We start from the raw sequence: 18412 nt of genomic DNA, 5'->3' as shown, positions 1-18412 counted from the left end.
CCATTATCACTTCGTATCACTTGCAAGTCATGATTAAATTGTCGCTTCACCAAAGCCATAAAATTGAGAAACATAATATCAACCTCAGTTTTATTACTAATGAAATAAATTCAAATGCGTCTTGAAAAATCATCCACAATAGAAAAATAATGTGTGCCACAAGACTAAGGTGTCTTGTGTTGCGATCAAACTGAATTAGAACAAACTTATATGTTTGATGAACTGATTGATGAACGATTGTTGCGTCGTGGACACCCACTGTCCTAAAAGACGATTCCGCGCTACCTCCTGGTGCAGTAGAACAGAATGCGGTCGCCCTCCAAGATTAGCGCAACACATACTTTGTGTGCACTCACAAAACCGGATGGAGCCAGAACATATGCCCAAAACCGAGAACAATTTTGTGTGAGAGAGAAATATGTGTTTTGATTTTTCTGGAAAAGTGTTTGAATAGTTTCTGTGTTTTGGAATGAATCCGAAATTCTAATTAAATAATCAGAATTAAGGGAAGCCAACAGCCAGAAACGGAAAGAAGCAATAAAGCTTGTAACAGCAAAAAACAGACATAATCATGAAGGTTGTAACGGACATAATTAATGGTGATTAATCCAACGGTTACATAATCAATACAGATTCCCGTAACAAAGACTTAACCAAAACAATCCGGTATAAAAAGAATAGGTTGACCCACAAAACCCACCCCACGCCCGCGAACTGCATTCCCAAGTACCAAGTACCAAGGCCCACGGCCCGGCGCGCGCGCGCGTGCGTGTTATATGTCCACCCTTACCACTCCCACACTTTCTCAAACAAAAATTACACCCACACCCCAATTAATAAACAAGGAGAATATGAAGAGTTTTTCCAATGTGGGACTCTCTTATTTTACACTCATTTCTTTGTTTTTTCCAATGAGAACTTCCAACATATTGTAGGGCACCCACAAATCTATATGCACTAATTCAAACGTACGACTAGCTCTACTACTACTCAAAGGAAAACTATCCCTAACTACATTGCTTTGCACGGGGCATACATCGCAAGGGTTATTATGCTTTCTACTAACACGACTCACAGGAGGTAACAACTTGACTATATTCTCCGGCGGATAACCCATATGTTGATGCCCTAACTCCAAGACACACCCACTGTCCACTACTAGCACTCTGACAACAGAACCCCACGGAAAATATGTAGTCCATCTCGACGATCACCCACTCCAATCACCATCCTCGTCGATCGGTACTGTATAACACAAATTTTGTTAGTCACTAGAGGAAAAAACATCATAAGTTGCCCTTAAAATAGGCTTATAAGTTGCCCTTTATAAGGGCAACATATGCCTGGGTCACTTTTGGCAAATTATCAAAAGTTGCCCTTAACAAGGGCAACTTATAAGCTTATAAGTTGCCCTTGTTGCAAACAAGAGCAACTTATGTGAAGCTTATAAGTTACCCTTGTTTGCCACATAAGTTGCTCTTGTTGCAAACAAGGGTAACTTTTGAGTTTTTTTTTTTTTTTTTAAAAAAAATCTGCAATATAATTCCTGATTCTGCAATATAATTTATGATTTTGCAATATAAAATTCTGCATTATAATTTATAGAATACTGTTTCACCAAACATCAGCTTGACATTCCTCAAAAATGATATAAATTTCAAATTTCCAATAATATTACCGAATTAATTCAAATGTAATTAATTAAATCAATAAATAACAACGTAATGTAAGAGTCACAGATAACTACAAGCCTGCTCTATTTACACTGAGGGTAGTTCACAATCGTTGAAGTAAGTAGCCCACTTGTCTCGAACTTCATCCAACTCCTCTTTGGTAAAGGGCCCCTCCCTTGGAGTTTTGAAAACCTTTAAAAGAACAACGTACATGCAAACCAATAAATTAAATTAAGTTCATATGAAAAAACATAAATTATATTGGTAGCGAAAACAACTTTCTGAGTTTTCTAAGATTCATTTCAAGTTCTTTATGCACATCTAAGGAACATTTGGCTCGATATAGATCATATTTAGCAAAAAAATGGCATTTTCGATGCCAAATATCAACAAATGGACCTAAGGACACTTTCTAAATCTTTTTCATGATTCATATAATTAGTTATATGTTTATAAGACTCATTTCACGTTCGTTATGCACGCCTATGGGTCATTTGGGTCGATATAGGTCATTTATGGCCAAATATGGCATTTTGGATCCCAACTACCAACAAACGAACCTACTTCCATATTCTAACCCTTTTTAATGATTCATATGATTAGATATATGATTATAAGACTCATTTAAAGTTCGTTATGCACGCCTATGGGTCATTTGGGTCGATATAGGTCATTTATGGCCAAAAATGGCATTTTCGACCCCAACTACCAACAAACGAACTTATATCCACATTCTAAACCTTTTTCATGATATATAATTAGTTATATGATTATAAGACTCATTTCAAGTTCGTTATGCACGCCTATGGTTCATTTGGGTCGATATATGTCATTTATGGCCAAAAATGGCATTTATGATCCCAACTACCAACAAACGAACCTATTTCCACATTCTAACCCTTTTTCATGATTCATATGATTAGTTATATGTTTATGAAACTCATGTCAAGTTCGTTATGCACGCCTATGGTTCATTTGGGTCGATATATGTCATTTATGGCCAAAAATGGCATTTTTCATCCCAACTACCAACAAACGAACCTATTTCCACATTCTAAATTTTTTTCATGATTCATATGATTAGTTATATGTTTATGAAACTCATTTCAAGTTCGTTATGCACGCCTATGGTTCATTTGGGTCGATATAGGTCATTTATGGCCAAAAATGGCATTTTCGATCCCAACTATCAACAAACGAACTTATATTCAAATTCTAAACCTTTTTCATGATTCATGTGATTAGTTATATGTTTATCAGACTCATTTCAAGTTCGTTATGCACACCTATGGGTCATTTGGGTCGATATAGGTCGTTTATGGCCAAAAATGGCATTTTCGATCCCAACTACTAACAAACGAACCTATTTCCATATTCTAAACGTTTTTCATGATTCATATGATTAGTTATATGTTTATGAAACTCATTTAGTTCTTTATGCACATCTAAGGCTTATTTGGCTCGATATAGGTCATATTTGCCCAAAAATGGCATTTTCGATCCCAAATATCAACAAATGAACCTAAGGACACTTTCTAAATCTTTTTTATGTTTGATATGCTTAGTTATAGGTTACTAATATTCATTTCAAGTTCTTTATGCACATCTAAAACTCATTTGGCTTGATGTAGGTCATATTTGGCTAGAAATGGCATTTTCGATCCCAAATATCAACAAATGAACCTAAGGACACTTTCTAAACCTTTTTTATGTTTGATATGCTTAGTTAGAGGTTACTAAGATTCATTTCAAGTTCTTTATGCACATCTAAGGCTCATTTGGCTCGATATAGGTACATATGACCTATAATGACCAAACGAGCCTTAGATGTGCATAAATTTACCAAAGTAGATGAGAATGAGGATTGGCAACCTAATACTATGTGAATTAAACATGAAAAGCGTTTAGAATTCCTAGTTTGGTTCATTAGTTGAGAGTTGGGAGCGAAAACGACTATTTTAATCAAAATATGACATATAACGATCAAACGAGCCTTAAATGTGCATAAATTGGCCAAAGTAGATGAGAATGAGGATTGGCAACCTAATACTAAGTATTTTAAACATGTAAAGGGTTAAAAATTCCTATTTTAGTTCATTAGTTGAGAGTTGGGAGCAAAAAAAACTTTTATAGTCAAAATATGACATGTAAGGATAGAAGGAGCCTTAAATGTGCATAAATTGACCAAAGTAGATGAGAATAAGGATTGGAAACCTAATACTAAGTATTTTAAACATGTAAAGGGTTACTGTAATACCTCGTATTTTTATAATATTTATAAGTATATTTTATTATATTTATAAAAGCATTTTACGATTTATTAACATTTGAATAATACTTAAATGTATTTCATTTAATGTATTCTAATTAATTGGAGTATTTATTATTTTAATTAATTACGAAACGAATTTAATTCTTGAGTCGGGAAATTAAATGAGTTGCAAATGATTTTTAAAGCTTCGGGTTTTAAATAAAAAGTCCAGTTCGTTTTATTAATCAAGCCCAATCCAAACAGTTTAATTTAAATCCTAAGCTAGCCCAATTCATTTAATTCCTAAGCCCAACTCAAGTATCCTAAGCCTAGCCCATCAAGGGATTAGGGAGCCTATAAATAGACTCCCCCATCATTAAATGAACCCCTAAAATTTCATAAAGCCCCTTTTTGATTTCTTGCACCTCACTCCTCTCCTCTCTTTGCTCGGCACCGCACGGCCTCGTGCCTCGAGCCTTCGTGCTCGCCCGCCTCTCGCCCACACACTCGCCCTCGCCTCTCCTCTCTTACCCGCAGCCGCAACGAGCACTCGTGCGCTGCTGCTGTCCCCTTGCTCGTGTGCTCGTGCACACCCCTGCTGCCCCTCTCTCTCGCTCGTGCCCTCGCGCACGGTGCTGCACCCCCGCTCGCCCTCTCGCTCTCCTTCGCGCCCAGCGCGCGCGCGCCCCTCTCCCCGCTCGCGCCCGTCGCTGCTCGTCGCCCTTGCTGCGCACACACACGGTCGTGTGTGTGTGTTGTTCGTTCGTTGTTCAATTCTTTTCTCCCAATCACATTATATTCGTGGTTGTTCCGTGCTATAGGCCGGATTGGTATAATTCTCTTCTTCCTTACCTATTCTATTTAAATTCCGTATTTTAAATTATTATATTAATATTGTTTTGAGTAATTAAAATGCTGGGAACCGGTTATGAATACCGTGGTTTGAGGATTTGTGTGTTGTGATTCATTAGGTTTGTTTTAATTATTAAAGGATGAATTTTCAGATTTTTTTATTTAATAAAGCATTGATTTTTATGATATTAAACTAGTTTTATTGGAATTTTCAAGTTAGGGTTTTAACCTAGACCTAATGAGCCAATTGATTAGAATAATTAGGTGATGATTTTAATTATGATAATCAATTATATTTTCAGATTTGAATAAAGGTTTAAAGTGTTGATTTTTATTGATTTTTAAGACGGAAGAAGTATATATGTTTTTGTACTAGGGATTGATTTCGCAAATTGAGACGAATTTATTATTGAAAAACGATTGAATTCTAAAGTCTAAAGGAGGTTTTAATTTTTATAAAGTTTCTGGAAATTTAATGAACATGGAAATAATTTAAGTTTCATTATTTTGATGATAGGAGGTGATTTCTAGTTGAGTGCTCGTTATTGCAAAGTGACCCCTACGCTTAGGTATTCAAGGTACGTACAAGTCTAGGGCGACCACACCTTTTGTCACTGACATTACATGATTGTTGATGATGTGGATTATATTATGTGCATTCATATATGTTTTGGTGAACGATCATGTGGATTAATATGATTGGAATTATTGAATTGTTGGTTGAACAAGCATGTTGAAATTATTATGAGTATGGATTCCATTGTCAATCATGTTGTTCAATATTTATGCATGTATGGTTTATTTCACATGCAAGGGATGGATTATTTATTTGTATGCTATTGTACGGGATGTCTAGCATACTTTGAGCCAATTATTCGTACTTCGTTGTACTATTTATTTTACCACATGTGAAGGGTTAGCTCACGTAAGCCACCGCACATGTAGGGTTCAGTTGGAAATATTTTGTATGAAATGAATTAGGATTTGTCGTGCAAGGGCACAACCCTCATGCTAATGTGCATGATGTGGAGTCTCACTTTGGTGAGGAGGAACATGGTAGTAATATCACAAGTGTCTGCTTGGTTGATCACAAGTCCTAAAGCAATTAAAATAAGATTGTTTTGGTTGTTGTTTATTAATTGTATGTATGCATGTTGTCGAGTCTTGAGTTCGCCTTTATTAAAATATTAATAAACGTAAAGTGCAACCGGAACAAGCTTCAAAACTCTTGGAACGTATATACCTTGAGTATGAACAATGGGGGGAGTCTTGCCGGAAAGCTCGTACTCCTACTAATGATACAAGAAGTTGTTTCATTTATATTATGCGCAGGAATTCCGTCGGTATGGCCCGACACTCGGTATGGCCCGATTTTATTATTTATTCTTTGGTGTATGGTTGGCTCCCATCACCTTTCCTTTATGGAATATTCTTTTGGCCCGTTCGAAGCTTATTCTAATTAAATTGTGAGTCAAGAGTCGAGTCAAGAGTCGAGTCTTGTATCTCATGATTGTCTGTTAATTATTATATGGCTTTTGCATGTGATTAGTACTTAGTGAGTGATGCATGTTTTAGTTTCATTTACTCTATGCTTGCAAGTACTCAGCTTTTGCTGACTATGTGCTTTGTGTGTTTCTGGTCATGGCCTTTGCCTTAATGACTCTATGATGATCCATCATTTGCATTTGCATTGTTGGGGAGTAGAATCATATAGCAGGTTGGTAGATCAAGTACGATCGAAATCATGTGGCTTGGGATGATTGAGAGAGTTGCATGCTTTCGTTCTTTAAAACTATTTTTTAACACTTTAATTACGTTTGAAATTGTTGAACTTTTTATACTTTGGTTTTTGGGCCATTATGGTTCCAAATTGTAGGAGGCCTCAATATTTCATTAATTATGGTTTTTAAAAGGTTAGTTGACATTTAATTCCGCTGCGTAATTCTGGTAATAGCCTTAACCGTTATCACGGTGGCGGTAATGCTTTAGTAATTCCTTTATTTTAAGTTGGAAAATGGTTTTATAAAAGCAAGGAATTATTAGGGTGTTACAGTTAATAATTCCTATTTTGGTTCATTAGTTGAGAGTTGGGAGCGAAAACAGCTTATATAGAAAGTTAGGCTCCAACAACCTAATCTAAGAAAAAGATACTAAGCAGGGAAGGAAAAACAAGAAGATTCATTTTCAGACATCCTGAATACAGTGCATTATCAGAGCCTTAAACGATGTGTTATTCCTCGTTTTTAGATTAGTGTAAAAAGCTTTAGTCCGTACCTGTTACTATGCGATGCGTTGATTGAGTGCACTTGTATTAAACAAGAGATTTGAAGTTTCAAACCTCGGCCCCTTGCATTTATATTGGGCAAGATCCACCACATTCATTACTATCATCATCTACATGATCTTAATCTGTGATCTTATTGAAATTAAGGATGCATATGAAGAGATGTACAATGAAAATCTTACAATCGGTTAATATGCAGGTTAAATTAGCGAATACATAGAACTTACAAATCTGTGAATCCAGTTTCCATAAAATTTGTCTAGTAGCCTTGCAATATATCTCATCACGGAGGAGACGCGAAATAGATTCACCAAATTCCTTCCATCCAAACTGTAATGACTGCAATTTAATCTACAAGCAAAATAAACCTCAGAGACCAAATAATTTCCTTAAAGATTTGATAAATGCATGTTGTAACTGAAACAGCTTCAGCATGCAACATTGCAACATTGCAACTTGATGAAAGAAATATTCACAAATAAACTATAAATGTTAACATTTTAAATATCCATTAACAAATAGTAGAAAAAGAGTGTGATATATGAAACAACAGAATTATATTCACATTATTGAAAATGACAAATCAGCCTTGATCATCTGTACTGATACAACACTAAAAGCCTGCAATAACGGCCAAACGACACAATAACCATTTGTTGAACACTATGAGTCATGACAAGTGAGAAATGCAGATTAGAATAGATACATAAGTACCAAAATGTAATGCAAAACAGAGACTAGGCGGAGTCCATTAGTGAATCATCAAAATTCTTGATACATGTGCTTGCAATTCTCTATGCTGTTACTACATGGGAAGGAAAACACAATGAAGTCATCCTCTAAACTCTAAAGTATAGATGGACTGTACAGCATATTATCCATAACAATACAAGGGATGCAAGACAACATTTCCCACATTCGGGATTTCTCTCCTAGAAATTGTTGTTTAAGGCTACAACATGTAAATATGTGGATCTGCAGAAGTGATTGCGGAAGACCGGTATCTGGAGATAATGTGAGCTTGGGGGAGTTCTGAATGGTAAGGGAAATTAGGTTTGGGATGCCTCCAATAAACAGGTATTTCAGGTTATATAGTTCACCAATCCGCAAGGAAGTTAATGACGAGGGAAGATCCATAGTTTCCTCGGGAAAAGACACCAGTGATTCTAAGCATCCAATAGAACAATGTTTTTCATCGCTTAACTGAGTAACAGACAATAAATGACAATCTAATTGGGGTACAAATAAGACATTTTCCAAGACTAGACCACCCTCCAATATTACTGAGCCAAGTTAACAAAGTTCCCATCCGATAAACCAACTGCCCGATTTTAAACTATGCAGATGTTACTCAAAATAGACAATTCACATGTAACATGATTAGTAGTTCATGTGTCGATTATCCAACGAAAATTATCGTTACCTTGCAGTTTGTGTTTGGAGGATAAAACATCAAGTATTTGTTGCACCTGTTCCTTGGATACTCCTGCCAATCCCTCAATATCTTTAGCCTTGATAGTTGCATTTGGGACTGCCCATTCACCTGATTAGCTCGATAAGTTCCAGCGAACTCTTTGACAGAGTTGTTGTTGTTCCGTCCCCCACCCCTTTTCACCTGTCGTCCACCATTTAGGAAAACCCACCAACTGATAGCATGTGGAATTATAGTGACCTATTACAATGAGTACAAAACAACTCTTTGTTGTCCACATATCTCTGCTTCCCTCTGGCCTCAACCTTAAATTCTATCACGCCATCTTGTGTGCCAGCATTATTTATGCGCAAACTCTCGGTATTAGTCACCGACTGGTATGCCTCCTCGATAGAAGGCAAAGGTTGTTGAGCCAACACTTGTGCTCTTATGGCCTCATATGGAGTGTCAAGATCAATAAGAGAATAATGTAAATGATCTTCTGGCCAACAATGTTGCACTTGCAACCACCACAAGAACACTTCGGCACACGCGCAAATTGCACGAACTCCTTCCACACCTTCGACAATCTTGCATAGTACTATGAAATTGTGTCTATCGCGATCTGTTTGAAATTACTCGGTGCATTCTTGATACGACAGACCCACTCACAACGCAAAACCGCGTTCGTAAGTGCACCCATAGTTCACTCGAAATGTCAAAATCTTCAAGTGTGGATCTCAAATTGTCTTCCACCGTATTAGTGATCCAAGACACCAACATGGAGTTAATAGTTATCCAATGCTTTAACTTGTTAGCATCTGTCGTAGGTTCACTAATAGAGCCATCAAGAAATTCGAATTTGAACTTGGATATCATCGAACGTCTCACGGCCTTAGCCCACTCATCATAGTTCAAAGCACCTCGTAATTTCACCGGCGTAATCACAACTCCCGGAACATCACTCGATCCTAGGTAGTAGTCAAGGTTGACCGGGGCTTCTGGCTTGGGTATCTCATCATCCTTGGCCATTGCTTATGAAATTAATGGCGCAAATCCAGAAATCCAATTGACTGCTCCTCACAAATTCACAATATTTTTCTCGTGCGATAAAAAATATTAGGGTTTTTAACCTAGGCTCATGATACCATGACAAATATTGTGAAATAATCTCAATTCATATATTCTCATTAACTGACCCCAATATATGTAATACAATATACTTTCCTAATTCTACACAAACACGTATTTAGGAAGTAGTATACTAATGAAACTCTAATACTAGAATATGTCTCTCAATAGAATTACTTCCGTAATTCTATCGTAACATCTTACTCTCTCCGTCTCACATTACTTGTTACACTCTCTTTTTTCATCCTTCCCACATTACGTGTTACACTTCCAAATTGGGAATGATCCCACAATTATTATATTGTGTCTCTCATCCCAGTGACAAAAGTTTGGTCCTCACACCCTCTGTCATTCAAATAAAAAAAAAAAAAATATCCCACTAACTTCTATCACATCTACTTTTTCAATAAAATAACAATTGATAACCAAACAACCATTTATCACCTAAAATTTTGTGTAAAGGTAAGTGTAAAAAGAATGTGAGAAATATGGAGTAACTAAATTCAGAAAATACTAGTACGCCTTAGAAATTTAATGTTAACTAAAACAAATTTAATCATAACTAAAACTCACACAATATTAACTAAAACTCGGAAACTGGAAGCTCATAAACACAAAACTAAAACTCATACATATTAATTTAAACTCGGATAATCTTTACTAAAACTCAAATCATAACTAAACCTGGTAATTTTAATCTTAACTAAAACAAATATAATAATTTTAACTAAAAATAAGTTATTCTTAACTAAAACGAAATAATTTTAAATAAAACAGATGTAATCTTAACTCAAACATAATTATTCTTAACTAAAACAAAATTAATTTAACAAAATAATTCTTAACTAATACAAATCTAATTTTAACAAAAAAAAATTATCGTAACTAAACCTAAATTATTCTTAACTAAAACGATACTATTCTTAACTAAATATAACAAAATATAACGAAAATGAAAAAATATAGCTTAAATGCAACAAAAATGAAGCTAAATCATGATACTCCCCCCGTCCCAAAATATAGTGCCTGTTTTCCTAAATAGTGTCCCTAAATGTTGTGCATATTTCTATTTTAAACCATTAATTTTTACCCATAATACCCTCATGCACTAATTGTATATTGTCCTAAAAAAGGGAGAATTTTTACTTTGAAAATTGTACTTTTTGACTTTTATTCAACTCATGTGCTTACTTTTTGTTTTTTTGAGGCCCATTTATTATGTACACACTTTTAATCTCTAATTTCTCTCTCCATAAAAGCCACCTAACATGTACTTTATCTTGAAAGTAAAAATAATTATTGTTTTATTATAATGCTATCCTTTACCTTAATAACCGTGATTGGTCAACGGGCACTATATTATGGGACGGAGGGAGTATTTCATAACTAAATATAACAAAAGTATAACTTAAAAACAATAATTCTTAACTAAAACGATGAATAACTTAAAAGATTATCATAACTACAAGAATTCTGAACTAAATCACGAAATTCTTAACCTCATAAAATCATAAAAAAAACTCATGAATTCTTAACTAAAACTTCTGAAATCATAACTAAAACTCAGAAATCTTAACTAAAACGCACATCTTAACTAAACTCATAAACACGTAACTAAAACTCATAAAATCTTAACTAAATTTCAAAGCACGTAATTAAAACTCATAAAATCTTAACTAAAACTTAGAAATCCCAACTTGAACTCATAAAATCATTGATAAAACTTCTGAAATCATAGCTAAAACTTAGAAATAATGTTAGCTAAAACTCGGAAACATGTAACTAAAACTCATAAAATCATTTTTATGTTCCCTTTACTGTACCTGGCCTATGTCTCTTCCTTCGTAAGTTAGAGTTTCTTCCAATCTTCCAAAGATTTTCATCAACACTAGTCATGCAACAGTAAAGGGAACATAAAAATGATCGAATTGCAACCACAGTCAAATTTGGTGAAGGAACCTGAACTTCGCAAGAAAAAAAAACTTAGTGTTGGTACTTCACTCTCAACTCTAGGCCCGTGACTAATAAAACGTAATATTTTCCATTTTGATATACGTTGTAATAGCCAAAACAAAAAGCGTAATTTTGGGGGGTTTTTATTCGACGTCCTATTTCGCTAAAAACGCCCCCATTTCAAAGGTAAAAGTACACTATTACCCCTAAAAAAATTTAATCCCCTCGTTCACTGTAATGTTGCTACAAAGAATGGCCTGTTTAGTGCTTTCTTTTCAGCTGTGTATGGTTTACACTCTGTTGATACTAGAAGACCTATGTGGAGAGAGATTACTACCTTCAGTAGTACTGTTACTTGTCCTTGGCTAGTCATGGGAGATTTCAATGCAGTTTTATTAGCTGCTGATAGGGTAAATGGAAATGCAGTTACTGAGGGAGAAACTAAAGACTTTGATAGCTGTATGGATGCTGCAGGGTTGGCTGAGCTTAAAAGTTGTGGGAGTTACTACTCTTGGAGCAATAAGGGACAAGGTAATTTGAGAATTTGTTCCAGAATAGATAGAGCTATTGCCAATGCATTGTGGCATGCTACATTTGTTGATGATGTGGTGGATTACTTGCCTCCAGGAATCTCTGATCACTCCCCTCTAGTTATGTCTTGTAATATTCACCTGGGAGGAGGGAGTAGACCCTTTAAATTTTTTAACTATATGGCAGACCATGCTCAATTTCTTGATGTGGTTAAAAAGGGATGGGATGTGTCCTGTCCAAGGAGTGGTTCCATGTTGAAGGTATGGACTAAGCTTAAAGCAGTAAAGCAAGGATTGAAGGAGCTTCATCACAAAGATTTTGCTAAGCTTGATGAGAGAATTGAGGGGTTAAGGGCTGATTTGGGTCAAATTCAGACTCAGTTAGCAGCTTGCCCTACTGATAGTAATGTGCAACAAAGTGAGAGGGAGTGTAGTGAGACTCTTAAGAAGTTATTGCATATTCAGGAAAGTGCATATAGACATAAAGCAAGAATTCAGTGGCTGCAAGTAGGAGATTCTAATTCTAAATTCTTTTTTAGTGCAATGAAGGAGAGGATAGCTAGGAATAGCATTGATATCTTGTATGATTATTCTGGAAAGAAGCTAAGCACTACTCAGGAAAATCAGGAGGAAGTTAGCTCCTTCTATAAGCAATTGATTGATACTTGTAGACACCTACTTTTGTCCCCATTCCCGAAAGGGAAAGGTTCGATGATGAAAACATAAATCTCCACTTGACAACGCATCCCCTATAAAAATAACGAATCTCAATTCCCCTTTTCATTTCACCCGAAACCTGCTATTTATAGAAACCTGCTATTTATGGAAACCTGCTAAAAATAGTAACTGTCGTAAAGGGTAGCTTCTAAAAGTGGCAAGTCATAAAAGATAGAAACCTGTCAGAATTAGGTGTTGCACTCCAACATAAGTCCTAAATGAGATAGAAAACTGCGAGAATCCTATTCCTAATATGATTCGGAAATGTGAATTACGTATTAATTAAAATCCTAACGAGCCTAGAGTTCGTAACGGGCCCAGACGCATTCCGTCATGAAATTGATACGCACTAAAAGACTCGATTAAGTCTCAAACACTACGGATTTCAGGAATCCGAATCTGACTAAGAAAACAGCCCAGACCCTATTTTCAACGCCTGGCTCTGGGCGCCGAAATCTTCGGCGCCCAGGCCTTGGTGCTGAAAATACCAGGGTACGTGTTTTTTCCTAATTCTTTGTGGATTAGAACTCTGCAATTCTATTTTTCCACGAACTCTTCCCTATAAATACAGCCCCAAATTCGACGTGAAAACACACACAATTCATATTCTGAGTATTGACTCCAACCCCTAGCCTAAGCCTCACGCTGCTAAATTGTTCACGCGTTCTGTCGCAATCGATCCATAAATCGAACATAACGTATCCTGTCCCATAATTTGAGATTCGTTAAATAAAAAGGAGAAATAGCAAAGTCAAAGTGGTTAGTTTTCTGAGAACCGTGACGTACCTCTCAAGGGTACGTCGTAATGTGTCCCTTTTCTATGATTTAATTGCTTTCCTCGCCCTTTTTATGAACTGTTAAACTAACTAAATCTGATTGTTCTGCCACGCCTAACAAATATAATATTTTTGGGAAATTGGATTATCATGCTAGGTCCCTTAATGCTATTTAAATCAGATAATCGCGATCGATCTAGTATTATATGTTGCATATTGCTAAAATCAACTCAGATTAGTTTAATAGTTAACGCATGTCCCTTTAATTATTTATGCTGAGCTAGTAAGGATATCCTGCCTCTGGAGTTATCGACGAGCGATTACTCCTCTCGGTAGTTACAGTCCCCCGAACCCTCAATTTTTACCTTGCGGGTGTATGTTGAGAGATCACCACACCAGGGATCACAAGGGAACCTACGACCATCGTGGTCAAACATAATTGCACTCCCTTTATGTCACGATAACCGGGTTTTGTCAGTTTTTCTCATTGTCGTTAAAAACTGAAGGCGACTCCTATATTACTAGTCAATTGGGTGTAAACTCACAGGAAATCCAATTACACTTGATTGAATAAAAAGAATCGTCACACCCACGAGGGACGAGGTCACATATTAGCCTCGTGCTTTTTCGACCCCCTCACAGTGGCGACTCCACTGGGGATAGTGAAGGAAATACTCGTGCTTGTAGGTAATCAAAATAGCCGAAGGGTGAAACGATCCTACCCCGCGTTTATTTCCCCATCAAGTTGGGATGACCTGAAAATCAGCATATTAATGTGAACGGGAAGAACAGCATAACGAATCTCGGCTCCCTCGGGACTTGGGACTAAGGATACCTTTTTTCGCCAATAGGGAAGTGCATACGCCGCGCATGTTGCCCACTCGGTACTTGTGCAGGTAGTACACCTTATCCCGAACCCAATCGCTCGCTCATTAGGTCCCTCTCGCCTGCATGCCCCCTTGGCTTGCACTTGCAGGGTTGGCCTCTTGAGCGAAATTCGTCTGTTGAAGACACTACCTCGACCGGGGCATGTGTTGGATCTACGATAGAAGCGGTACCAAGCCAGGCGCAAATAACTACCCATAGAAGCCTATCATAAACTACATGACATGTTATTATCGCCTCATGATGAATGTTAGTTATGTGTAGCGAAATATGTGATTGTGTGTGACAAACTATCCTAGAAAACCAACGACCTTAAAAATTGCCCAAACATTCATAGACTAATTTGCCAAAGAGTTATACCGAAATACGTGTTCCGCAAACACGAATGATCGCCACAAAAATAAGCGACGCTCGGGATGGCCTGTAACGAATCCCACAAACGCTGCAACGCGTAAAGGACGTTATTAGGCAAGCACGCAAATCGAAGTCGCATAAACAGAAATAGACGCAAACAGAAAACGAGAACCAGCCAGGGACGCATTTTCAACGCCCCTGACTGGGCGCCAGAATTTCTCACGCCCCACGCTGGGCGCTGAAGTTGCTGCTTGGCCTTCTGGTCAGGCGCAGCAGCCTCGGTGCCCGCGCAAAAGGAAAATACGTAGCACAAAAAATGTTCGTAAAAAGAATTGCTACGAGGGCGTAAGAAAAGCACTCGATTTCAAAAGCGACTCGTAAAAAATTAATAACTCTTTGCGTCGTTGTTAGGCCTCCTATGACGACAATGCTCGGCACTAAAAAACCGAACATGCTAACAATTATGAATGTCACACGGGCAAGTGTTTCGAAAATCCAAAGAATGACCAAAAGAAAAAAACTAAAAAGTGTACCAACAAAAGAAAGAGTGAAAAACTAATAGAGAGAGTCGAAGTCTAGACTAAGTAATGCTTGAAACTTTGGGAACCTAAACTTTAGCTTATCTTATGCCTAGGACTGGTCCTGCCACTTGGTGCCGATCAGGGAATCAACGGTTAGTGCGTCTCGAAGATACATCGCCAACATCAGGTTTAGTGACTCCAAGCTCCGTCCGTCGTCCCTCATTTCAAGGATCTCCGCTTCCCCAACCTCGATTCGCACCTTCAAACATGTCCATCGAAGATTTGCGAGACCAGATGGTCCAAATGACCCAACTGATGGGCCAATTGAAAATGGAAAATGAAGCTTTAGCGGCTGCGCAAGCCAAAAATGACATCGATAACGAGAAGAGGATTGAAAAAATGGTCCTACAGCAAACCATGGGGAGCAAATACTTCTCCCTCGATCCTGAACCTTTTCCTGGCAAACTACCAGAAAAGTTCAGTTCATCTGACTTACCAAAGTTCAAGGCCACGGACAACCCCCTTGATCATCTACTGAGCTTTGTGAATGCCATGAACTTGAAAGGCGTGGACAAGTCCATGTATTTACCTGCCTTTCCTTTGTCCTTGGAACCTGTGCCACTCAAATGGTACTATCACCAGGACCCTAAGCTCTTCCCCACTTGGGAAGACTTTGTCAATGTCTTCATCAAGCAATACTCGTCGAACATGGATTTTCAAGTCACCATGCGCGAGCTGGAAGTTCTCTTCCAAAAGAAAAATGAGGGTTTCACAACCTACTTTTCTAGATGGAGGGACCAGGCGGCCCAGCTAATCAATAGGCCTCCCGAAACAGAATTGGTCCAAAAATTCATTGACAACCTGGACCTGGCTTACAGACAACACCTTAGGTACCTAGGACTTGACACTTTCAAAAGAGTTTATGATGTGGGAATAAAGATCGAGGACGACCTCGCCAAAACCATACAAAGAAAACCCACATATAAAAACAACACCTATAATCGGGGTAACACATCCCAAGCCCAAGAAGTCCATGCTGTAGAAGAGACTCCTGCCCGAAGAAGCCCTGGAAGATGGGTCCGAGACCGAAAGTTTGCCCCACTCGGGTCGACTTTGGTACAAGCCTTTGAAATATTAACCAATCAAGGAAAGTTGAGACCTATACGCCCCACCCGTGACCCTCCTGTCAAAAGCAAATATTGGGTCGAAGGTACTTACTGCAAATTCCATCAAGGAAATGGGCATGACACTGAAAACTGCTAGAACCTAAAGAATACCATCCAGGACATGATAGAGGATGAAGTGATACCTCTTTCTAACGTTGGCAAACCCAACAACAACAAGAGCCCACTCGGCTCTTGTCACATCTCTCTCGACCAACCAGAAAATGAGAACTTCGACCCTACGGTGTACATTACACCTCAAGGTGTACCACTCGCTGTGGTCCCTATGGATCGAATCGAGAGAGAAGTGTGCGGTGTGTGGGATGATGATGCTGAAGATATCTACCTATCTCAAGTGTCGGGCCAGGACCTCTTTACTGAAACTTGGCCCGGGTATGCTCTCATTGATACCACCACTCAAGAACCCGAAGTCGATAACCTCACCAGATCAGGAAGAATATACCAGCCTGACATTCGCCCACCTCCTATGGACGATATCCCAGTCAGACAAGCTCCTGAGAATGGACGGCACACCACCGTCACAGAAGTCATTGAAAATCCTCTTTTGAAACAATTGAAAAGAACCAAGGCTGAAATTACCATCTGGGATCTCATGTGTACCTCAAAATAACATTGCGAAAAGCTTATTCGCTCACTTGACCTCATCTCAGTGCCTACAGATATCACACCTGACTCATTGGTTAACCACGTCACGAGAGATGCTGGAGAAAAGACCATAGTTTTCACTGACAAAGATTTACCCAGGGAGGGGGGTGCCCATAACAAAGCCCTCTATCTAGTAATTGGATGCAAAGGGCAAAACATCCCCCTAGCGACTCGTTGATAACGGTTCGGCGGTTAACGTTTGCCCGTTGCGAACCGCCCATTGCCTGGGACTAGGAAGCGATGACGTCCAAACCTCCACACAAGGGGTACGAGCCTATGATAACTCTCGAAGGCCTGTGTTGGGATAAATCAACCTTACCATATAAACCGGGCATGTGGCACGCACCACGGAGTTTCAAATAATTGACATCAAGCCCACTTTCAACCTCCTATTGGGGCGACCTTGGCTCCATGACTTAGGAGGTGTGGCTTCTACCCTGCACCAAATGGTTAAACTTAACCATAACGGGGTAATACTAGAAATCCGCGCCCCTCCTCTCGACATCAGTTGTACTATGGTTGGAACGGCCGAAACTGCAGACAACCTTTATGGGTTTCAAATGGAAGAAACAATCCAGTTCATTGAAGACTATGATCCAGCATTCCTAGACCCGCATGCATCCCGGGTCATCCCTAGAATGATGCTAGCTCAAGGTTATTTCCCAGGAACCCCATTGGGCATAAGGAAGAAGGAATGCACATTCCATCCTTTACCCAACAAATCTACTCCCTTTGGCTTAGGCTATGAACCAACGGAGGAAGATATTGCTGACCGCCTGTCTGGGCTACGCCTTAACAAAGCCAAGTAAACCACCCTCCTTCCCCCGTATCAAAGAACCCTTAACGGGATGTTCGTTCGGGAAGGAGAAGAACACCCATGCTGTGATTTCCCTGAACCCTTCGTTCAGGATGGCTTGCTAAAACCCGGATTTGAAATTTTCCATGACTGCCACACCTTGGATGAGGCACCCCACCTCACCAAGACTAAAACAGCTGAAATATTGGACAACCAGGCTCTATGGACATTGTTTAACGAATCGAGGCCTATGGAGAACGAGACTGTGATGACTACCCTAGCTTTACAAGATGAAGGTTTCGATCCAACCCGGTTAATCTCTCCTGCATCAACACTAGAAGAGGTCGAGAACGGATGGGTGAAGACATATCAGTGGGTCAATGCAAAAGGAATGGAATTCAAGATGAGTACCGGTGAAGGACCGAAGTTTTATGAGACTAAACCCTAGG

At 38.5% G+C, this 18412-nt stretch overlaps 1 protein-coding gene across 1 annotated transcript; it reads left to right on the top strand.

Annotated features, from left to right (window-relative positions):
• The first annotated feature begins 11872 nt into the window (after window positions 1–11872).
• LOC130463345 (uncharacterized) lies at window positions 11873–17161 on the top strand. Its single transcript, XM_056832442.1, has 2 exons — window positions 11873–12752; window positions 17145–17161. The coding sequence occupies exons 1-2, from the start codon at window positions 11873–11875 to the stop codon at window positions 17159–17161; spliced, it is 897 nt and encodes a 298-aa protein (XP_056688420.1).
• Window positions 17162–18412: the final 1251 nt, after the last annotated feature.

This window comes from Spinacia oleracea, chromosome 6, assembly GCF_020520425.1.
Source record: "Spinacia oleracea cultivar Varoflay chromosome 6, BTI_SOV_V1, whole genome shotgun sequence".
Taxonomy (NCBI): Eukaryota; Viridiplantae; Streptophyta; class Magnoliopsida; order Caryophyllales; family Amaranthaceae; genus Spinacia; species Spinacia oleracea.
The sequence above is the reverse complement of the archived record's forward strand: the minus strand, read 5'-3'. Positions and strand labels throughout refer to the sequence as shown.